Source organism: Lonchura striata, chromosome 3 (assembly GCF_050655825.1).
Source record: "Lonchura striata isolate lonStrDom1 chromosome 3, ASM5065582v1, whole genome shotgun sequence".
Taxonomy (NCBI): domain Eukaryota; kingdom Metazoa; phylum Chordata; class Aves; order Passeriformes; family Estrildidae; genus Lonchura; species Lonchura striata.
This window is the reverse complement of record NC_140705.1, coordinates 24,260,623-24,285,509: the sequence shown is the minus strand read 5'-3', so window position 1 is coordinate 24,285,509 and position 24,887 is coordinate 24,260,623. Positions and strand designations below refer to the sequence as shown.

At 38.3% G+C, this 24,887-nt stretch overlaps 1 protein-coding gene across 3 annotated transcripts in view; it reads right to left on the bottom strand.

The window, feature by feature from the left end:
* The window catches only part of SACK1B (scaffolding CK1 anchoring protein B), a 56,144-nt gene extending 31,686 nt beyond the window's left edge, over positions 1-24,458 (bottom strand). For 2 of the 3 annotated variants that reach the window (XR_014953610.1, XM_021551222.3), the window contains exons 1-2: positions 24,268-24,453; positions 19,178-19,681 (exon numbers count right to left, since the gene is read on the bottom strand). Coding sequence is in view for 2 of the 3 variants with exons in the window: in XM_021551222.3 (XP_021406897.3) it covers positions 19,178-19,621 (444 nt within the window). In the remaining variant the exon portion in view is untranslated. Of the gene's footprint in view, positions 1-19,177; positions 19,682-24,267 lie in introns of all 3 variants that reach the window. The other variant, XM_085574661.1, reaches the window with a different exon arrangement.
* Positions 24,459-24,887: the final 429 nt, after the last annotated feature.

Below are 24,887 nucleotides of genomic sequence, written 5' to 3'. Positions count from 1 at the left end.
AAATATGTTTAAGGAGGTCACCTCAAGCAGTAATATGGTTAGAGTAAACCAGAAAAATACAGAACACAGGCTGTTTAAAGTTACTGGTCACAGGTAGTGATAGATCAGTATAAAGTAAAGCCAGTGATCCTCTGGTATAAATAAGAGAGGATGAATAATGAAAAGTTTCTTCAGGGTTTAGCTCTGCCAGATTCTCTATTTGCCTTTAACATTTTTTGCAGTTTAGCCACATGATATAGTAAATTGCATTTATAAGTAAAAATAGAATGCCTGGACAATATATGTCGCAATATTTAGGTTGCAAAAAGAACAACAATAATTATGTCAGATCAGTGTTCTGAAACATTTATAACAGACATAATGTCAGCCTGCATAAGTCCATATGGCACATAGTTACATCTGAATGCCAGTAAGCAACCTAATCAGATGATTTAAACTATTTACTTTTTTAAACATGCTGCCAATTGAGCAGGAACCTGCCCTGATACTCATGAGAAGCAGATTACACCACCTGCTCATGGAGCAGCCACAGCTACTTGTGCAACACACTGCTAATGACTGTGTGCTGGCAGACTGCATTTCAATTTCACCTGTTTAAGACAGGTTTTGAAACTAATTAATTAATTGTTGTCTGCAAATCATGTTCAGGTCCTCAGGTGAAATCCATTACCCTGGCATGCTAGATTATTTATTATAGATTAAATGAAAAAGGAAAAAAATAATTGCAGACTAGTCTGAAAGCATCGGCAGAATGTCCTAAAGATAAGAAAAGATTAGTCTTGTTAATAAGTAATTATGTGCAGCTTTTCAGGAAGAAAACAGATTCAAATTTTTATGCACAATAACATATGGGGTAAAATGTCTGAAATAGTAGGGAAGCAATTATAAAAAACCTGCTCAAACCTCCCATGAAGCAAACTGAAATGAAGAAGATAAGTAGTGCTGCAATTCTTGCAGCCCCACTGGAGTGAATAGTGAATTGAAACTAAACAAGGTACTAAACTGAATTTAATTCCTGAATCAAATGCAGCACTTAAAAATAAAACAATAAAATAATTGTAAGTAAAAATATTATTAAAGAGTTATAATTTCAGTACCAATGCTATGCTTTAAAAATACTATATTTATAAACAATATTTCAATTTTTAAATCCTTTAAAAGCTTTTTAAGTGAAACCTGACAATTCTTGTTAGAGCATGAATCTTGCAGACGTAGTGAGGTAATTGAGGGAGTTGATAGTCAAGGGTTAAGAAACTGAATTAAAAGACACAAGTGAAAATCATCTAAAGAAACATTTCTTTCTTATTTCTTTCTGCCAGGTCTTTGCTCAACTGATCTTTTGCCTTGATGTGAGCTGACTGTTGAATAAATATCTCTGTCAAGCAAGCAGCAATACAGTTTTAGAATTATTTTGGTGACATTATTATTTTTGAAAATGCAGTTAGCATCAGCTTTCACTGATCTGCACAGCTCTTCCATGAGACCACACAAGTATTAATTCATCACTTGCAATGCGATACTATATTTATGTAAAGTCAGAGGAAAGATTATTTGATCCTTGTGACAAAGTCTGGTCAGGTATTTATAATACTCCATCTTTGCTATCTACTACTCTTTCCAGTTAAATGTAAAAGTTTATTTTTGATGGTTACAAGTTTATTAAACGTATTCATAATGTTTTCTCAAATCAGAGCCCTAGGCCACTTCCAGGACACATCTGGGAAGGAGCAGATACACAGCCAGGCTGCAAGACTTCCTTCCGTGACCCAGATTCCACCTGCCTCAGCCACAGATGGCCACTGGGGTCTGCTCCTTTCATTTTTCTTATTCTCATAAGGATATGATGCATAATGAAGCATTCATTCAGGAATCATTAAAATGAACAATTATTCAAATAAAGGAGTTATCGCTGTGCAAGTAACTGAACCCTTAATACTCAATTGAGCTAGTGACCAAGTTAATGGCAAGTTAATTGGGGTTTTTTTAAGAAAAAGAGAAACATGATATAACAAGTGATCCACTGAACAGCTTCATGTATGTGAGAGCATTCTGCTTTCTACAAAATAGTCCTCCTAATGTGAATTGCATGCCAGTTCACATATACACACCTAACCTCCATTTGGGTAATGATAATCAGAGATCTAATCAGGAAGCCTCCTGAACATCTGCAAGAAATGCAAAACTCCTGCTAGAGCAAGGTGGTATTCTCCAAAACATCACAGCAGATACCTAAATTTAAGAATGGAGGAAGAAGAAAATCAGTCTCAAGAGTACCTACTGCAGCTCTTCAGTACTTTCCTTTGCAGTATTTGCTGCCTGTTTGTGCCAGTGAATCCCCTGCAGCCACAAAACATTCCTGTGCTGAATATCTGTGTACCTCAAAGGTATACATGCTAGGAGACATGAGGGGCAGAGAGGAAAATTCACTTATTTTGCCATCAAAAGCAGAACTTAATAATAAGGAGCGAAAGCAGAAACACCACTGACCAAACCACCCATGGATTTACATTAAGCCATGTTCTATTGGCAAATTGGCTCTGCTGGAAAATGTGCCAAGCATGCTAATAGCTAAATATACTAGATAACTTCAGTTGTTTGAAGGAAGGATGGAGGTGAGAACATGCAATATACATCTGTGGAGAAGAGCTGAACATTTTATTCCAAGAACACTTTGTGAAGTGTTGCTTTTCGATGCAAAATGCCTTTCAAGTAAATATTTGTTCTTACAAAGTGCCTCTCAGGTCTCAGGAAACATGTTCCCTTGAGTAACCTGCCTAATCCGAGTTCATGCCAGAAAGCCTCTCCCCATCCCAGACTGCTCTGCTCCCCGTGCTTGTGTGCCTGCATGGAATCCACACTTTCTGCAGCACAGTTTGCACATGTGCATGTAGAGGAAAGCACACATGCGCACATACACTGACTGAAAAAAACCCATTTTATTATTTGCCAATTTCCTTTAGATAAAAAGTTTCAAATCAGCATTGTATCAACAAAATAAAAAAAGCAATAACAATCATTGCAAATGTAGTAACAGGACAGTTTTTATTCTTTTTTGTTTCTCACTTAAAAAGGTGTACTTCTTTTCCTGCTCTTCAGAGTCTCTCCCAGTAATTCTCAATTTGCTTTCAGATACTGGTACAGTGTGCACTCACTCAAGAAGTACAGCTGTCAGGAAGGAACTTTTCAATGAGTCTATTATAATTTTTGGTTTACTGTGACTAGCAGTTGGCAATTAAAAGATACTCCAGCCTCTTTTCAATCTTAGATGTGCAATATACTTAATTTTTACTGACATGGGAACAATTTTTGCAATGAAACAAGACTCATGTATGCAAAGGTAAGCCTTTCATGACACTTCTGTGGATGATTGCGGATTTGCTGAAATGTAACCAAAATTAGAAACACTATTTCAAGTGAACAACAAAAAAGATTATTTTCTTGTTTCTCACTGATGCATTGCGGGACATTGTGAGGAAAAAAGTAACATCAGAAGATGGGCAGATAAGGGGGAAGTGAACAACTCTGTTTCATATTTGGATATTACTGAAATATTTCTGCTTGAATACTCTAAATCAAACAAACAATCTCATGGACAAAACAAATATACAAAAGGTTGATGCAAAAATATAAAGTTTTAAACCACTGGAAGCGCCTGAAAAAGGTAGATTTCACCACAAGCTCTTAAAACCATGTTACCTACCCCTAGCACGAGTACACCAATATATATGTCTTCACAAATCACTCTGAGATTATATTAATATTTATAGATGAGGAGTCTGTGTTCTACAAGGAATTTGTATACAAGTCTTCCAAGTCCTAGACCAATGTATAAGGTCTAGGTCAATCAGAATTTTTTTTTATATTCAGCAAAAATAAAATTATACAATAAACCCCATACTTTTTAAAGGATGTAAAAGACCTTTGGAGACAAATGAAGGGAACTAGAAAAAAAGATGTAAATCACTCCCATTTTATCCAGTTCTAGAAGATATTAGCATAGAAATATATTTTTAACAGAGTTATGTTACTTACTTCCCAAATCATCCTTCTAGTAACTAAAAAAACAGAAACTTACTGAAATCTGTTTCTACTACTTCTCAGTCATAAAAGACCCCAGAAGAATTACCAGAAAAAATAAGCATCTTTAAGTCCTCTTGAGTTAATACTTAAATGCATACAAAGAGCGCAACCCATTCCATAAATGCAGGAATAACATATTGCATCTCTTTGTATTTGGGAAGCTGAGCACACACAGGGGGTGTGTGTGTGCATGTCACGCTGCTGTCCTGTGCAAGAACACCTGAGGCAGCCCTTGCTCAAGAGCTCTGCCACTGGGAACAGTCTGGTCACGCTATGGTGATGCTCTGAGGAGGTGAGGGCACCCTGCTCCTCGTGAGTGCCCCTGTGCACTGATCCCTGCTGTGAGAGCACATCCTCAGAGGCCAACAGGCAGGGATTGTGGAGAGGCTGAGCATCCCAGGGTCCCTATGAAAGCAACCCCTGCAGCTACAAATCAGCCCAAGCCTCACCCTCCAGTCCTGCATTTAGAATTTTCTGCACCTTCTCTTTTGGCTGACTGTCATATTGAGTGATGAGATATACAAGCAGGCTTGGTCTAGGCTCGCAACCTAGGTTTCCTTAAGCAAATTCCATCATTTAGAAAAAAAGTGATTGTCCAAAAAAAACTTATCTCCTGGGCAATTATGAATTAGTTACCCAGAAGTGCTGATGGTAAGACTAGCACCCACCTGTTTTAAGGTCAGATTTATTTTTAGTATCAGCTCTTTGAAGATGCACCACTGTCAGGCTTGTGCGGGGAGTCAGGTGCCATTATCATTACAGTCTCTCCTGCCATCAAACCTGTGAATCTCTCTGTTTCATCAGCCTCTGCTGATTTCACAGTCCAGAAATGGCTGCAAAGATGAATAGGGAGAGCCCAAACAAAGCTATGAGGTTTTTAAAGGCTACAAACACTGACCACAGGCTCATGTTTACCCAGCTCTGTTTTAGAGCAACTACCAGTAAAGTCACTTGGAAAATCATATCTGAAAAGGAAAGCAATAACAAAGCTCTTGAAGAGCACACATGAACACAGTACAAGCAGTGGTATATAATCAACAAGTACAGAAGACTGCTTTATACATCAAAATAGCATTCATTAAAATGCCAAAATGACTGCTAGCCTTGGGGGAGATCACATCTCTAGGAATGAGTTCAAAACTAAAGGCCTGCCACTGGGATTTTGAGGAGAATGAACCTGGAGAATAGGAATTCTCACTGCATACAATGCAAAGAGCCACTCACTTCAAATTCCCAGGCACAGAGAAACCCAAAGCACACCTAAAAAATCCCAAGGACGCAAAAACTGCAGGTTCTGGAATCTTTTACAACTCGAAAACAAATGAAACATTTAAATTGGGATTTTCTCAGTTTCGTGGTTTTGAACAAATTTGAGAATGGAAGGAAAAAGGAGTGTACAGTTTATTACCATAAAAATCCTTCCTGGACAACCTTTTGACCTTCAAGAGCCAACCATGACTTTAAAATTAATTAAACTGTACTAAGTGAAATACCATTCTCAATTTTCATAATGCATTAATTTAGTTACCTATGTTCATAATTACAGTGAACAATTTTTGGCATATATCATATTCACAGGTGTTCTGCATTTCAGCCTATGGCACTGCTGACAGCAAGTTTTTCAATGAAATTCCAGTGTGTGTGTGTGTGTGTGTGTATGTATGTATGCATGTATTTATTTATATAAATATTTTGTAACCTGTTAATATAGATTATTTAAAAATATTTAATGTCAGTTCTTACTTCTTTTTTTTTTTTTTAGGAGATAAAGAGATTTGTCTTCTTGCATTTATATATTTTATAAGCCTAAAATGGATCAAAATAGGATTTGCATTTTTACTGTTTCAGGCCAAAATCCAATTTAGAGCCACAAACAAATCCAGAATAGTTCAATGCTTATTACTTACACTGTAATTGTTTTATTCATGGCTGTTGAAAAAGAGAAAATACAAACCAGTGTATTATTACCGTAATTTAGGACAGACAGTGGAAGTCACTGAATTAGGAAAAAAAAAGTAAAGTCCTGGAATATTTTTAACTGTTTTGTTACAATGCTTTCCATATTTCCAAATTTCTCCCCACTAGAAAAATAGCTTAAATTCTAGTCAAAGTGATTTTTTTCATAATCTCCAAATTGGAGTATATTTTGCATAATTTTCAGAAACTTCTCCACTGTTACGACAGCAATGCCTCTAATAGGCATCCACAAGAAGCTTTTTTGTACCATATGAAGGATTTATCTTCTTTAGGGAAAATTTTAGATTCTTTAAGCAGATTCAGCCAAGACTGATCAAAGAGACTTGCCCAGATTTAGATCTGCTGAGTAAGGAAAAACTATGCTTAAACCCATGTCTGTTTCTTTTTGCATGCACTATATATATTATGAATCCCCACACATACTGTATGACAAAAAGCAGCGCTAAGTTCCATTTGAGTTTTTAAAACTAGAAAGTCTGTGTGAACATCAGTCACACAGTCAACAGACCACTGTTGACTGAAAGGCAGTCAACAATGCCACTGTTACTTCTTTAAAACAGGTCAGAAAGATTTCTGTATTTGGAATTAAAATACCACAGTTTTTTTTTTTCTCATTCAGTATCATATTTCCACAACAGATAACTATAACTGTGCTCCTAGAATGTTTCAACAAATCTGCTTAGCTGGAAATCCCCCCAAATGTTTAAACACTTAGCTTTACGTTGTATTTTCAGCCTAATTACATTCTATAGAAAAAAGCCTGACAAGGATTATCTCCTAATGAGCCCTTCAGATAGAGTATTCAGCTTGTAACTTCAGTGCCTACATTGAAATACTCTTATTGCATATTTCAGAAATTAGGTATTTTCCCCTTTTCAAATTATCTCTGTTTTTGTTATGTGCCATCTACTACCTTAAAAATAGATGGCTGGGTTATGAACTAGACAGTAACACATTAAACTATTTTCTTTTTTTTTACTTTATATCTCAAAGGAATACTTTGTATAATTAAATTTAGCAAATAACCTCCTCAGATGTATGAGCAAGGTCTCTGCACAGAATTTAGCAGACTATGAAATTCTGATCTCTAGAATTTTTTAAACACCACTACGAAAATTCAAAATAAGTAAACCTACCTATGTACACACCATTTTGTATCATTGTCTATTTTTCAAGATAACTGTTTTGTTTTAATTTAAGAATATGGAGTATTTAAAAAACAAAATCCTTAAACTATTCTGGATAATTCTACCACAATAACTAAATTCCAGATGTTCACTTTTTACTGGTTTTTCTTTTGTTTTTGTTACTTGCATGCCAGCATACATGGAAAAGTGCACGTATGCTTTTTGCAATAAATTTTGCAATCATTTTTAAAGCCTTAAGAGTACAGATTGAGAAACTTTTCTATGGAATTTTCATTGCCATGTACATAGCTCAGTAAACATGTGTAATGTGGCAGAATAAAGCATGTATCCCCCATATAAACTGTTAAGGTTTGTTAGTTTGGTTGAGGCTATTTATAAAAAACTACAGAATAAAACATTCTTTGATAGACATTCCATATTGGCAAAATCTGTTCTTGCTCTTTATGTATCAACATGATAAATTAAGTCTCACTCTTGTATTTCTTTTGAAGGGACCAGCCTATCTTCTATAACATCCATCTGTGTACCCACCCCACTTCTGTGGCACCTGGGCCTGAATGCAGGGATCAGCAAAGGGATGGAATAGCATCTGGGGAAAGGAAAACATTCCACTGCCTTCATGGCTTTGCTTGGCTTTCAAATATTCAGTTATTCAACACAGGGTTTTTTTAGAATAAAAAAATTACAGCAGTCTGCTTGGACATGTTACTCTTTTTTTTAGGTGCTCACAGTGGACGCAATCACCTGAAGATGTAGCTCATTTTGGACTACAAAAGTACTGTGGCATGATTTAAGAGAAAGAAGTTAATTAAACCTTCAAAATCAGATCCTTAATGATATATGGCCATATCCCTAGGCATCAATCCTGCAAACATATGCCTGTCAAGTTAATAGAACCTCTCATGTACACAAATTACAGTATTTAAATCCTCCCAGAATTGCAGACCTAATTTTGCTTGAAGAAAAAAAGAAAATGTCTTCATTGAGCAGATATTATTTTTTTTGTCTCTCTGTCCTTTACTAAATATTCCCCCAAAAAAATTCTTGTCAAATTTTATTAGATGTACTGTTTGATAAAGCAATTGTGTATACAAGTCACAGTTGTAATTAAATAGACTACTGTAATTTCTGATACACAATTGTTCAATCTCTAAACTTTGCAATTTTTGCCAAAAACATTTGTAAGGTAGTCCTGTTCAGAAAATATACCTTCCTAATATTTAATATCAGAGATGCAATTTATAAAAAAATCAGAAACCTGGCAATGATTAGACTAGCAATTCAAAAGCATTGCTGAATTTCTAACATCATGTTGGTGCTTTACAAGTTCTTGCTGGTAGCGACAGAGGACGGGGGAGTGACACAAACACCATACTGCAAGCACTGTCTTCAGGTATGCTGACTGGCACCCTCCAGGGCTGCCACATTTCTTTATTGACCTAAGAGGGAAATATTATTTGCAGATCTCCCACCTGGAACCGCTTTCCAGAAAGATGCCAGAAGTGTCTAGAGCAGGCAGTAAATGTTCACCTCTGTCAGAGGTGCACAGTGGAAGGAGAAAGGACAGAGGAGGTAGGGCTGTCCAAGGGACAGAGCTGGAGAGGGGGATCAAACAGAGAGGGAAAGGAAAGAGGAACTATGACCAAAAATGTATGCATGATGGTTTCCTCTCAGGTATGTAAGTATGATCACTTCAGTATGCACAACTTTTGTGCCTTTTGTGCCTCCCACCCTTTAGATACAGATTCTCAGGAAGTTATTTCTGATCAATGCTCACCACCACAGAGTGGAGCCCAGCTGATTCAAACATTGGTCCATCTGTGTATGTCTTAAGCTGTCCACTTCCATATGATGTTCTAAGACTCCACTAACCTCAAGCTGCCAGCATTTTCACCCTGGGTGCAGGTTCCAGAGTGTTATGGTCCCTCAGAAGGTCAAACCAGTGCTTAGTTGCTCCACTGGTTACTAAAAAGAATCAACTGGAAGGACTGGCAGGATCCCTGCTTCTCTGACATGCCTCTTTCCCAACACCCAAGAACAGCACATCTTTTCCTTACTTAGCTCTCCTTTCTCCAAAAAGCACCTGGAGCCCTGGCATGCTCACAAAAAAGCTTCCTGAGCTCTCAAGAACTCATTGCAAAGACATTGTTTTTAACTCCTCTCAGGGCCTTTACTTGGGACAGAAATCCTGCAGCAGGTGATTGAAATATCATATGGCACTTCACATCTGGACTGAAGTGTCATCATTAAACCCATGCATAAGAAATCAAATCCTCTAATTAATGAGATTTCTGGCACAACTGGCTTACTGATATTCAGTAATCTAGAATTCATTAACAGAATAGCTGATGATATTATTGCAACAATTTTGTGCATCATAAAATCCATTAGAAAATACAGTGATATTACTGGTGCTCATGTTATGCTAAAACATGAAATAGGGTGATAGCAAATAAATAAATAAATAGAAGAATCAGTTGTAATTTCAGTTTCATATGTATGCTCAGTCTTCTCATCGTAAATGTATATCCTTTGAACAAAATAACAGTTTTTGTTATATTTTAAAACAACTTTCTGTAGACTTCTTAGAGTACATACTGCTGTAAAAGTTAGACTTGTAGATAGCTGTATTTTTAGGCCCATCCTTAGCAAACAAAGACTACTGATCTCTATCAAATACATTCTGTGCAGCCACATAGGCCTGTTATTTAAAAAAAAACAAACAAACAAAAAAAAAAACATGCCCTTAAGAGTGACTTTTCAGGCAATTATTGCATGCCTGTGCTAATCCACCATTAGTCAGTGACAGGAAATTATCAGAACAGCAGACAGCTTCAGATATTACTGTGCTCTGGAGACCTAGTTGCTTTGCCAAGCAGCATCTCTCTGGCATTTGCACCAAATCAGTGTTGCTGGCTTGACACTGCAACTTCTGTTTGCTGCCTCTGATGTCTCTAATCAGAAGGCACAGCTCACTAACAGGGAGTTCTGCACAGCTTAAGAAGAGCCTAGTCCCTTACTGGGCATTTCTTGAGAAAGCTCCCACTGGGAATCATAATTTTCCTCTGTGCCAGTTATTTAATCTCATCCTCAATATTATTTCTTCTGTATCAAGCACCAAAAGTCTAAAGAAAAACACTAACTACAATGCCTTCTGTGGGGCTGGTGCCACTCAGATTCACCTGAATTCAAAGGTGATGTCTTAGTGCTTCACCTAGTGCTTAAGCCATAAAGGGAATTTATTGAGCTGAAGTGCAGCCTTCTTAGCAAAGAGTGCCTGCAGCTCCAGGAAACAGCATGAAAATAGGGCTGAGATGTTATATCTGATGTTTGAACTGAAGGCACACCTATTTGGCTACCTGAACACACAATCCTGTGCTACTGTTCGAGCCTGATTGCTAATGGGTGATGCAGATCTCAAAGTTTTCTTTTCATCTCTGAGATACGGTGCCTAACTTCTCATATTATCCTATCACTCAGCTTCGCCTCTGACAGCAGGATACTGGCAGAACTGAAAAGGCCTGAGGAGATCTGGTGCTGCAGCTAGCAAAAATCCCTGGATAAAAGATGCACCAAGAAGCTTTTTGAAGGCAGCTACATGCCCACACTCCTTGCTGGGGAAAGCAGGGGTCACCATGGACCCTGTTTTGGTGCAATCTGTTCTGTTCCCTCACACCATACATCTCCTGGGCAGTCAGCACAAGCACTCCAGACCAAGAGACAGAACTGGTTAAGATAACTCGTTCCTAGATAAGGTATGAGAACACCCTATATACGTCACACCCCTCTTATCTGAAGCTAAGAAATGCTTTGCAACTTTTATCAGTGAAGTACTAATGTTCATCAGAAATTAATCTGAAAATTACTAATGTACAACTATAATTTTTATCAAAAACTAAAATTACAGAGGCAAGAAAATAAAAAACAGCTCCTACTTGCTCTGAGTACTGTATGCTAATGTATAATATTCTCACACTTTTGGTTTATAACTGTATCTTTAAAAAGTTATTTATATTTATTTAATGCTCAGTGTGTCTCAGTAGTCTCTTTTACAGAACCACACATGTTTTGGTTAAACTTTTTGCTGGCTAAGGATAAAGGCGAGCATACAAATTCTGAATCTACTGTTTATATTGTAGTAGTGGTATGTCTGTACTGGCTGGCACCAATCAGGGAGAGTAGACAGCAGTAACACGTACAATATACAGACACGCAATGAAATATAATAATGTTCACTGCTTCAGAAAACAAAGACCTAAGATATGGGAAAAGATGACAAACAAGGGCAAGGAAAGCAGAGAGTTTGCTTATAACTTCTGTATTTATAATGCAAATAACACTACTATAAATTCAGCTGGTTTACTGATCAGTGGATTATATACTGGAAAATTATTAACTGTTGATCAAGCAAGCGATGGCCAAATCTTGCAATTATTTATTTTGGACAGTTCTATTGAGGTGAGTCATTTTATGGATGTCTGTAGATCCTACTAAAGTGGCAAGCTCAGCACCAGTTACACCCTGTTATGGCTGGGATACTGATCCTTCCTTCTTCCAAAGGTTTTACAGTAGGGTTCTACAGAGCAAAAGCCCTCTGAGGTCTCAGGCATGTTGACAGCATTTCTGAAAATGTGGACTTTAGCTTCTCTTGCACTTTTATTGTATCTTTATTATGAAGTGGCTATAGATACAGAAAATGGATATAGATTATCAACAGGCTAAAATGGAAGGTATGACCACAGCTATCTAGGGCAAGGTCTGCACTACTCTTAGAGCAGTAAATAATAGTGTACTTTGACTCCTCTATCATCTGAGCTGGAATGCTTGCAGTACTCCTCAAGGAAAATAACACAGCATTAAGCAAGTTGTTCTGAAATAGTTTCAAGTGAAGTAGATACTTCTACTCAGATGTGATATAACAGGACACTTAAAATATGTAACTCACTGGCAATCCCACTCCTTCCAAACAGAAGAATGGGAAATTTTGAACTTTTTTTGTTTTGTCAGCACTTCTCTGTTTTCTATGTAGATTCTATCACACAAATTCTGTATTACACAAATACTGCTTCAGTACTGCAGATATCAACAAAAATGCTATGCTCATGTAAAATTTTGTCACAGATATAATATTTTAGTTTCCAAATTCTGATATATAACAAATTCAATTTTTAAAATTACCCTAAACGTGTCTCCCTCAGAGCATCACCGGCTGTGCTGGAAAGCTATCGTGAGCTCAAAAGCTATCCTACAACTGCAAAAGATGAAAAAAAGGCTTATGGATTTATGAATGTGATTAGACTTATAGTTCTTCAGGCAAGATTGTTTCCTGGCTGAAATAAAAATAAAAATAAAAACAAAAACAAAAACAAAAACAAAAACAAACAAACAAACAAAAAAAAAAACAAACCAAAAAAAAAAAACAAAAACAGAAAAATGGAGATCTTTCCAGGAGAGGAATTCAGATGAACAAAAATAGCACGTCAACATTATCAGTATTTTTTAGACAATGCAAGAAAAGGAGAGAGACAAAACTCAAATACACTAGTTTAGGCACTGAAAGAAGCATTCTGCCTGGGCAAAATTATTTTAAATCAACGGTTTGGTACTTATAGCATATTTTGATCTGAAACTGCTTCAGTATAATACAGTACAAAGTTATTGTCGAATATTATAAAGAACACTTTAATCTACTGAATGTGCAAAAAGCATAAATGACTTAATGGCACTTTTGTTTTGACTGACTGATTTATGTTGAGAAAATGTTTTAATGAGAGGAACTGCTACAAAGCATATGCGTATGTTTACTTCTCATATGTATGTGAATGAGACAGACATTAATAAAGAAATACAGCTGCCTGCAATATCTAGCCTTCTATCTTACTTAATCTATTTTTAAATTCATCATGGAGGTGTGGTATTTTGATAACACATTAGCACAGTTCTGACATAAAAATGGCAATACCTATAAATTATTTAATTACATATTTTAATAAGAGTATTGAAGATGTCAAGTCTTTCAAGGATAGAAACCTGTGAATACAAAACTACCACAACTAATTAAAAATTTGTTGGAATCAAAGATTCCCAGTCCTCAGGCTCTACACTCTGCTTGCTCTTCACTTTTGTATCCTCCCCACATAACAGGAGCACTGCCAGGAAAATTTGTGGGTTTCATATTTAAAGCACATAAGAATTGTATTTCACAAAAGCCCCAGGTTTTCCAGATTATAAAATTGCTTGCAGATGTGTCCCATCAATGACAGTCATCCCTGCTGGCACTGTGAGGGCACTGCTGTGACTGCTCTGGGACTACCCTTACGTGGGGGGAGCAGGACAGCAGGGAGAGAAGGGGACAGGCAGGTAAAACAATGTGAAGACTCTGGAGACAAATCCAAGCGGAGAAAATGCCTGAAATAATTACTCGTTGTGAGCAACACCACTTTGTGACGACAAAAAATTGATACTGGGTCAAACAGTAGCAACCAGAGTAAGATGAGTCCTCTTCCAACACATGGATGTACTCTATGCAATTTGAAAAAATGGGATACAATGTCACTTTCTGAAATAAATCTACCACAAACTGAAAACTATGCTTCACCTGGAAACCATACAGATGTCTGACATGCTAGTTTCCAACCACCAGGAAGTCTTTTAACAGATGTTGAGAGGAAATTAATGATGAATTCACCCTTCAGCAGAGCAGCTGAACCAAAAGGCACCTGCTGAAATCCTTGTGGGGCAGAATATCTTGGCAGGGAAAATGCTGCCTGACTTTCCCCGCCTCGCACAGCCCGCTGAATATCAGGCTAGCCCAGAGATCCAAGGAGGTGAGGGGAGGAATATCAGGAGATGGCAAAGATTTCCAAAAGAGGCTCTTACCCCAATATACGTTGGCTCAGCTCTCTTTATTCTGTGATGTCCAAGGGGAGAACAGGGCAAAAGAGGAGGAACAGGAAATGTCAGGGGTCTATATAGACCTTGGACAGGGTGGGCTTCCCTGGCTCTCCGCCAACACCATTGGGGTAGGAAGGAGGGGTCTGGGGATATCTTGATCAGAGTCACAGGGTCCCAGGGAAGGGGAAATAGAGTGCCCATGAACTCACTGTAACAACTGCCTATAGGTTTTCAGCCGGAAACAGAGTATTTCTATGTGTTACTCTCATCTTATAAAATGTTATCTGCTAATTATCTAACACATTAGAGATAATACAGAAAATGTCTGACTGGGACAACTACTGTATTTATCTGTTCTTTCTCTCTGAACTCAGCAGATTGCTCTGGTTCTTGCATAAAAAAAGGTGCAGCCCCTCTCTCATCTGCATGAACTGGTGCAATTAGTGAGCTAAGACAAGCACTGCCACAAGCACAATTCATTATCATTGTTCCAGTCCGTGTTCAAATTATATTTAAAATAGTTGGCAAAGAGTACTGGTGAAAGAGAAACAAAAGATTGCTCAACAATCCATATTCTACAAGTTTTCTCCTGTATAGAAACATTATTCTTCATATAAGCATGTAAGAATTTGATTTTCTTTCATACTAGACTGTAGCCAGTACTACACAATTATTATTGTATTATACACACGAGCAAATGAGATTAACAGTACATAATAGTTAATTAATAATGAACAATAATGAATAATAATTAATAGAAAATAATAATGAATTAATAGTGAATATTTTTCCTGTAATACAACTCACTCTTGCTTGAAACAATACACAACAAAATAGAAAAAAAAAAACAAAAGTAAAAGAAAATATTTTCCTTTTTATATATTTTTAAAATGAATCAACTGGTTTTATTTGATCAGGTCCACTGCTTTAGAAAACAATGTAGATATTTCGTACACAATTCTCTCTCACAGGAATTCAAAGGAACACCTTTTTGACTAAGTGCTTACCTACAATGTCCAGCAAGACCAATAACAACTTACTCTGATTCACAGTGCATAATGTAATTCTTTCCCAAAGGTCCAAGTTTTGCAACTTTTCTCATTAAGAACACCAATCATGAGTATTTCAGCAAAAACAACTGCCTTTTTTTAGTTTCTAAAATTATAATACACTAAAGATTCAAATTTTTATTTAAGCAATTATATTTTTGAAAATTCTTACAAATATCATTGAGTTTGTGAACCCAGGCTTATGACTGCTAGTCTATCTGAATAAAATAAAATCAGTGAAAAGTACTGCATATTTTTTGAATAATGTGCTACCTCATACATTCCATCATAAATCCCAAAAGTATGTCAGGAAAGTCTTCCAAGTGTTTTCTGGCATGTGCTACAAAACAGTAACCCTTGGGTTGTCTAAACAACATGGTTCTTTAAAAAACAGGTTTTAATTGGATATTAGTCTGAACTTGTGCCTTCTCTCTAAAACTGTGTAAGAACGTCTCCATGGTCAACAGAGGAATCTAGTTACTGTAAAAGAGAAAAACACACTGCCAGAAAGCCCTTTTGTTGTCCCGTCCTGTCCCTTCCCTGTGGCCCCACCTGTCAATCACACCTGAGAAAATAGTAAAAGAGATTTCTTGCACACATGTTCAAGCTTGTAACTGATGGTTTTGAGGCAACTCTTCTATGAAAAGTCACAGAGAGAGAGGACACTTCATTATTGAATTCTCTGTATTACAGTGGTCTAAAAGTAGGAAGTTTCATGTTAACCAGTGTCAACACTCTACAACCTGGCATAGATGAGTAATAATCTTTATACCATTTCCCAGATGAATAATCTCAGTAAAAAACTGCTAAACATGATCAGTTGCTGTTCAGACAGCTCAGCCGTGATGAGTCAGGATGTAGGAGCACCTCAAGCCTCAGAGAAGCCGGAAACCTGCCAATGATTAAAGGTAGAAGCCTCCAAAACGTAAGAGAAATAAGGCTAAAGCTTGTTTACAAAAGTCTCTATCATTAAGGTCAGACAGACCTTGCAGTGCTTTTTCCTCACATGGTTATATCAACATGTGAAAAAGGCTCGTGTCTCCCCAGTTGACACAGTCACGCCAAGCAGCCGCCTGGTGTGAGCACAGGTTATGTTGACAGAGGAGGGTGGCTGGCAAGCTGTATCATTTAGAGATGAGGTCTGGTTACACCAACCGTAAGCCCATCTTGTTGACATCGTGGTTTTACCTAAGGCACTCTGCTAACATCACATCTATCCCACAGAAGTTCTGTAGTAAAAAGGAACAATGTAATGCCATGCTGTGCACAATACAGTTTCCCTGCTCTAACAAATCTTCAGAAACATACATCACAAGCATGGATTCATCTCTTTAAAATGGTTAGCTCATTTTTCTGGGATTTAACAGTATTGATCCTTTTCTGTAAGAATCCCATTATTATATCACCTGTATTTTACACTGAAGGTGATGTCTATAATTTTTATGCTGCTTGTGTATTCAAGAAATATGTGACAAGATTATATTACAACACTTCTCTATAGCCACTGGTTTTATTCTAGTGTAGCATAGCCTTACAAATTATTTCTTTAGTCAGGAAAAAATCAGTCAGCAAGCAAGTTGCTTAATGTTGTTTACAACACCTTCTTAAGGTCAAAATTAACATACATAATAATCATTTTAAGGAGTGACACTGTGATGCATCAAGCATGAAAGAGGTCAAGAATAAGACCACTAATACTGTCATCTTATCCTTATATTCAAAAGCATCTAGGTTTCAAGTGGCTCAGTCTCCTTCATGAATTTTTGGGATAGTTTATACATATAAATACACATCAAATGGGTTCCTTTATGAAGTGAATCAGTGCAGAAATATTCTTTGCCTTGCCCTTGTAGGAGCTGGTTTCCTACTACACCGAGTTCTCAGGTAGCCCAGGGAAATCAATGTCTGAGCTCCGACACTCAGTGCTTGAATTTAAGTGGTATGAACATGCCCACCTCCAACTGCCTGTTTATTTTCACACAGAAGTTTGCTGAAATTCCCATAGATTACTTTTTTCCCACAGCTTAGAGCTGTGTTGGCTGAATATGATTTCCTGATTTATTCTTTACAGGTTTCTGTTTTTCATGTGTAACATTATCCTATTGCCTCTGAATAGTCGCAAGACTATACATCTCCACTACTACATAACAAAGAATCCTGTTTAATGTAACTACATTTTTGTAAGTGGCTTAGGAGAAGTGCAATAGGCTGTTTACAAAGGGCTTACCTACTGTAAGCATGATTAAAATACTTTACCTTAGAAATATTTCAAACTTTTCTATGCATGTGCAGACAAAAGAGGCTGAATAACATTATGTCTCAGATTTAATTGCTGGTCCCTGAAGCAACCAATCTATATCACTGTATCAAAAGTGTTATGGTTGTTGATGTTGAGGTTGTGTTGATCAGCTAAACAAACCTTTCAGCTGTTAGATTTGACAGTGACACACATAAAACATCCTCTTTATAACATGTAAACAACATAAGTACATCAGGGAGCAACATACTATGCATTCAACTTTCTTCCAAAGCAAAGCAAGAAGCACACCTAAATCTCTTCTACAGCTGCATTAAAGGAGCAGCTAAGGAGGAATGCCACTTCATGGCATCTCAAAACTTTGAAGCAAAACTGAACTAGTCTTCTCAAAAGAGTTAACAGTGTTTTAGTTGTTTCCCTTACAGTGGATACATTGGTAGGTCAGGAGGTGTAGTTAAGAGTATTTTGAGCAATTTACAGTCAGGTCTCACTACATACCAAAACTGAAAACATCAAATCACACTCAGAAAGGGATAAAGAGGAAGATAATTAATGAACTCTTCCTTGAGCATACAGTCATTCTAAATTATAAACTGTAGGATAAAAGGCCTAGTGATAACTCTATTATGGCAACAAATTATATGCTTTATCTAAATATAGCAGAGACATTGCAAAAAGACACAGTTCTCCCCTGCCCTGCCCTGTTCAGTCCATTTCTATTGCACACATTTACACACTTCTTTCAGCCAATGAAGTGCTCGCAGATGTATGTGAGATAGAGCTGAAATTTCAGCCACAGATGTATGTGAGATAGAGCCCATTCCACTAATTCAAAGCTCGCAGAGTCATGCAAAACACGGCTGTATTTAATGGGGAAAATTTGAGAGTGTGACATACCTGCCAGAAATACTTATGAAACTTTGTCCTGCCTTTTAAAGAGGTATTACAAACCCATGTCAAACAGATCTGCATGCTAATACTTTTTCTGATTTTTTTAACTAACATTGTTTTAAAAATTTAGAACTTAAAAGTTTTAAGCTGTGACACAGACTACAAAAGTGGTTTGTACATACAACATTCTGTCACTAAGGTGTAAGATGGGTGTGCTATAGGAAACTTAAGTGCTCCTAAGTGCAGACAGGTACATTTGGAAAAATGTGCAAATTTTCTAGTCATTGATCAGAATTGAAGGCAAGATACACAACTAAGATCTATTTCCTTGTTGCTCAGTCTAGTTTGTTTTTTTCATTCAGAGTTTGATTTCCGCAAGGACATGCCAAAATCACAAAGCCAGACTCTCAAGGTATGTGAGTCAGATGAACACTGAGGTGTTGTTTTTTATAACTGTCTGCTATGCCAAACCAATGCATGTTCCCTCTGATGTAAAACAGAAACATTAGTATAAATCCTGAAGTTATACAGAATTGTGTCAATGTATATTCAACTGAGGTCAAAGAAAAGATGTGCTGATTATCTACAAACTTCTCATGCAGTGGTCAGCATTACAGTAAAATGGTAATTATTCATTATAATGGTAGTATTAATTAATCCCTCCAATTAACCCTTCATCCCTCTGAATTAAGGTTAATAACACTAGTGCATGTGATACCAAAAAACTGATCTCAGTCTGGGAAAATCTTTCCTACTGAATTGTGAGCAACTAGATAATTTTTGCCTGCCAGGGCAAAAATAAAAATAAAATAACCCCATGTAATAAAATACTAGATTAACATTATTGCCACTTTTTTACCAATATTATTTTTCATGTTTACCTTTCTTGCATCTCGTATCATCTTCCGAACAGTTTCCTTTATGGTGTAAGGCTGTGCTCGTGGTGGATGAAAAAGCAGATCAATATTTGTGCCACCAGAAATTCCAGACATCAGATAGGGCCAACCTAAGTCAAGATTTGGAGCTTCCACATCTGATTCAATGGGCCAGTAGGTTCCCGAGGAAGAGGTGTCATCAATAGCATGGTTAGAGGAATAAATTGTGTTTTGGGGAAGTTTGTGAACATTGTTCAAAATATAATCAATTTCCTCATCCGCTAGGAACTCTGAGCATCTCTCTTTGGAAAGAAATTCTTTGTAGGCTTCTAAACCTCCTTCAATCAGAGCATCAATAGCTATTCGGTACCATTCCTTGTAATGAGGTTCAATATAGTTGTCTGATCTGCATTCATCATGTAAGGAGGACAGCAAAGATGAAGTTTCCATTTTCACATGTATTTTCTATAAAGTCTTTTAAGAGTCCATTCATGAGCAGATGAAATGTATCTGCAAAGAGAAAATAAATAAGAAAACAATGAAAATATTTCTAGATAACTAATAGCTATTTCTAGACACACACACAGTTATTAACTCAAGTACTCTTCTGGCAAAGTTACTCTAAGTTTTTCTAGCATTTTCCAATAATTTGAAAATATTTTGAAAAGGCTCAGGGACTACTTACTACTGCCAAAAATTAAATATTAAAGAGATAAATAAATATTAAATAGATAGATGATATTATATTAAAGAGATAGATAAAGAGCTTTTACATAAAGTAAACTAAGCACAAAATTCAGTGCTTTTAGGAAGTTGATATTACAAACTGTCAGAGTTTATAGTACACTGAACATCATACCAGTGACACCAATACATACCCAATGCATGTTCCAATACACTATCACAGGCTGTGTTTCAAAACCCCCTCTGCAACAACTGAGTACAAAGAAACACTTTCCAAAGTAACACTGTCCAAAGAAACACTTCAGAAAGCAATTAAATTTCCTACTTTTTGAAACATTACTGTCTCTGCAATGCATCGCTTTCCTTTGGCTTCTTTGAAACCACAGTCATTCAGGTACTTCTCCTTATCTACCTGTTCTCCCATGCTGATCTAACCCATTTGTTGCTCCCAAGCAGGACCAGCCTACCTCATTTCAGTGAGTTATGAGGAACTCCAGAAAGATTTATCCTCCCACATCTGGGATCAAACTCTGAATCAGCAATTTGATGTCTAGTTTCCACCCTGCTTACTCCTTCTGCCAAAAGGAGCGGCTGCTTTAATCTTCTTTTTTTTTTTTTTTAACATTAATAACAAGTTGTTTACTGCTGATGTTTTATGAAGTAATTCTTATACTTTTTTATTTCATTTAGCAAGGTCTGAGAGGGTTGCTTTGTGCTGCACATTGCAGATTTAAGAGAGAGAACAAATACTTAATGTTTCTTCCTTCACATTTCTGCAACCCTCAGTAACTCACCAAAAAAAAGTGTGGGGGGGGAGGGGTGGGAGAGAAGGTGTTTCATGACAGCAGCATCAGCATAGTCATGTAAAAAGAGAGCTGGTAGCACATCTTCCAGGGCTATGGCGTGAAGCCTAAGAGAAAGACTGCAGATGTAGGAAGAACATCCTATGAAGGCAGAATAGTTAAAAAAGCTTGATAGCTTGAAAGTTAACGCTGGGTTTCCCTACAAGCCTAATTAATAGTATAGGAGTATAATAGCAAATAGTCTTATGGAGTTCTGATTTCATTTACTGGTATATAAATGTAGCTTAATTCCCTCTTCCCATCAAGACCTTCCAGTTATTTTCACAAACAGTGGAATTGCTTTCCACTGTCTGTTGGGAATAGTTTAAATAGTCCCAAAAGGAAATGTAAATTAGCTATATTAACTTAAAGGAATAAAAAGAAAAATCTCCATATCGACTGATAGTTCAAAAACCAATTAAATGTTCAATTAAACCAAGATTTATAAGGAACTTGGAAAGTCTGACATTCAAAAAAGACCAAGAAATAAAAATCCAGATCTGAAGCTGGCATCAGCATCTCATATGGAATAATTCCATTTGAATCCTGTCTCTCAGCCAAGTAGCAGGGCAGATCTTCCCAGATAGGATTGCTTTCAAGCCTGGGGGAAAGGAGTGTTCCTGGCTGCTTCAAGAGTAGCTCTTTGTGGTGAGCTGGAAAGCAGAACACGAAAGGGATCTTACTGCTCTCCCCCAAACTGAGAACTACATGTATGCCTCTGACAGCTACTCAGGCCTTCATTCTACACTGCTCTCACAAGAAGAAATTAATGTTATAAAACAGGAGTGATACCATTTCCCTTCTCACAGATGCAGAGACAGCCTGTGGCAGAAGGTGACAGAGAACTAAGCACACACTACAGGCAAGACAGATTCAAAGATTAAGCTCTTAACATACTGTAAAATTAAAACACTCACATGAGGACCGGCCCAATCGTCTGGACCAGGTTTTCAAGACATTTTAGATACAGAATGAAGAACAACCAAGAGTACAAAATGCAGGTACTCAGCTGAGTTGTTCTCGAGTCTGAACAGTAATACAGGTGATTTCATTGAGATTCCAACACACCCCTCTTTTAGGGCCCTCCAGGACAAATCATTCTCTAGTCACTGCAGTAACACAGTCAGTCTTAAAAGTCAGTCTTATTGTAACATGTAAGAATAAACACGATTTTACAGCAGCAAGTGAAAGATATTTCAAAAATTCCCACTACTTTGGAATGGATATACTTCTAAAATAGAAATTTTTCCACTAACTACATATATACAGTTGTGAAATATGTGTTTATTTCAAAAGCCTATCTGAATTGATTTTTTCTTCTTCTCATTTTGACCTTTGAAAATAGCTTAAGGGAATAGGACTATAGTTAATATGTAACCTTGTGCAATATTAAATATTGAATGTTATGAACAAATTAAAAGTAAAAAAATTATTACATATGTGTTCTGCCTCACATACATTTATTTGGTTTGGTTCTTTCATTTGTTTTTCACAATAGTATAGTATATTGCTTGACTTTTCATTGAACATAATGAATTAATTAAGTATGGAATAGGTCAAATAAAGCAACTTATGCTCAGACTTATGGTGAAAGCAGGGTATAAATATAAGTAACCGTGAAAAGGTGAGACTTCTGGTGCAACCTCTTCCAAACAAGAACAGTCATTTTACAGTGAACTTCTTTGAAGTTGATGTCTGATTAACAAGTGCTGTTTACAAAAGAAGCTTAAAGCAGCGCACATTAATATAAGAAAGTAAATGTAAAATTTTCCAGCATGGAAATAAATCACAGAACACTTGAGACAAATGAAAAAATTTTAATCCTGGTATTTTAAATTAAGGACATCAGCATGAGATACATTCATATGAAACAAAAGAGAACTCCCAAATTAAAACAGTGGCTCCAGGTGTACTTGAGAAAAGCTCTAGATGTCTTTAGAGACATATTTTTCTCCTTAGCAGGTAAGAGCTACTGTGAAGAAACTGAACCCTTGAAAGCATTTAATTCTGCATAGAACGGTAGGGGTTTGGACAAAATTCTTAGTAACTTTTTGATGTCTTCTTCAACCATGTACTATGATTTCCACATAATAACCTTGATTCTTCAAAGGTCCTCCTCAGGTCAACAGTTACATTAGCAAGGTTGTGCAGAATGAGGCCCATCTCTGGAGGCTTACAGATCTTTATCACACTTTATGTATATGATCCCAAACTTTACCAGCACCAGGAAAGTTCTTCATCCTCTGAGAAACAACCTTGTCTGTTAATCCCAGCCCAGTATATCAACCATCTTCTCTACCTGAACACAGGGATCAGTCACTTAAAACTTTTTTAGTAAGTGCTATTAATGGCCTTAAATTGAATTTAAACTCAAATGCAGCTGCTAAAACTGGATCTTCTGCTGAAGATCACAAATTCTGAATCCTGTATTGATGTGATCGTCTTGTCCTTCTATTAACATGCTCAGACCTTTCAAATGCCATTACCAGGAACCCAGCAAGAAAAGACCTTTTTCTACGAGAAAGAAGTAACTATGCCTTTATATAGAAAGATTTGGAGAATATCCCAGACTTCAAAATTGTAGCAATAACAAATGTCAACTAACGAAAATTATGCAACATTCTACAGGGGTTCCAGACTAGTACTAGAGACAAGGAGCTTCCCTGCCATACTAATATTCACAGGATTTGAAAAATTTCTTATTCAGCAACTTTAGGGAGCAACTCTAACCTCAGGCTTGTACAGCCGGTCCTTGGCAAGGGCATGGCCATGGTGCTTTCCTCAGAATGTCCTTATCACTTTTAAATGGAAATGTGATTACTTTGACAGTTTCTACATAAAGTCGCAATCTTGCCAGGAAATTTAAACCTCGGGAACAGCTTGTTGCAAGCTGTTGCATACTCTCAGGTATGGTTTTTGGGGCATCCACCTGAGCATCTCTGGCCCACGGCTCGGCCAAGGAGCCTCCTCACAGCTTAAGGGCCTGGCATGACCAATCTCTAACAGAACAAACAGGCGTTTTATGACACCTGCCCTTCACCAGCCTTTCTATTAAAGAATTGTATCAAGAATAAATAATAATTACCTTACATTAACCAGTGACAGGCAATTATTTAATTATTAATGAAATTACATTTTCTGTGAATACAAAGAGCATCAAATCCAAGTCAAAAACAACACCGCAAGTGTTCCTGCTGCTTTCCTTCTTTTCTCTTGTCTGCTCGTTTTGCGGCGGGCTTTTTTTTGGGGGGGTGCCTTCGTTCGTTCAGCCAGAAAGTTAACTTTCCAGGCAGAACAAGGGCAGCGGGCGCTCCGCGGGACACCGCACGTGTGGCGCCCCCGGCCCGGCGGCGCGGGGGCCGCTTGCGCTGGGCGGCCCCGGGAGGGAGCGGCGTGGGAGCCGCGGGAGGCGCGCCCGGGGCCGCCCGCACCGCCCGGGGCCGCCCGCACCGCCCGGCCCCGCCGCCCGAACGCCCCGCGGCACCGGGGGGATGTTGGCGGGACGGGGACCTGCCCCGCCCTGCCCCTCTCCCGTCCCTTCCCGGGGGAGACTGAGGGGAGACCACTTACTGCGCCGGTGCCCCGCGTGGGGTCTCGCCTCCGGAGCGGCGGGGCGGCTCGACCCGGCTGCTGCGAGCGCGGCGGCGGCGAGTCAGGGCGGCGCAGCGCTCATCGCAGGTACTTCCCGTCGCTCTCAGGCGCGGTGGGTGTGGAAACCAGTTACAACATGTCAGGACGGTGTCGCACCGAACCCGCCGCCGCGGGAGCGGGGCGAGGACTTGTCTGAACTGGGGAAGCCCGGCCCTCTCTCGCCGGGCGCAGGGCAGCGCCTTCCCCGGGCCCCCCGCCCCGGCCCCTCCTGCGCTGCCCTGCCCTGCCCTGCCCTGCCCGCCGGCCCGGCCCGCAGCCGCCGGAGCCCGCGGGGCAGGGGCGACCCGAGCCGAGGCAGCGGCTGCCCCGCGGCGGGCCCGGCAGCGGGCTGTGCTGGCAGATTAAACCCAAAGTAAACGTTGGGTTCAAGAAAAAATAAACCCGTCAGCCTCGAGTCACGGTTTCCAGGTTAACTCCGGTGGAGCAAGTCGCGGCAAGGGAGCGATACCCGTTTGAGACCTTCAAGTCGGATATATGGACAAGCCCCTTTCCCGTAGCTCAGTTGCTTTGAAAAGGCTCTTCTTTTGCTCTTGATGTCT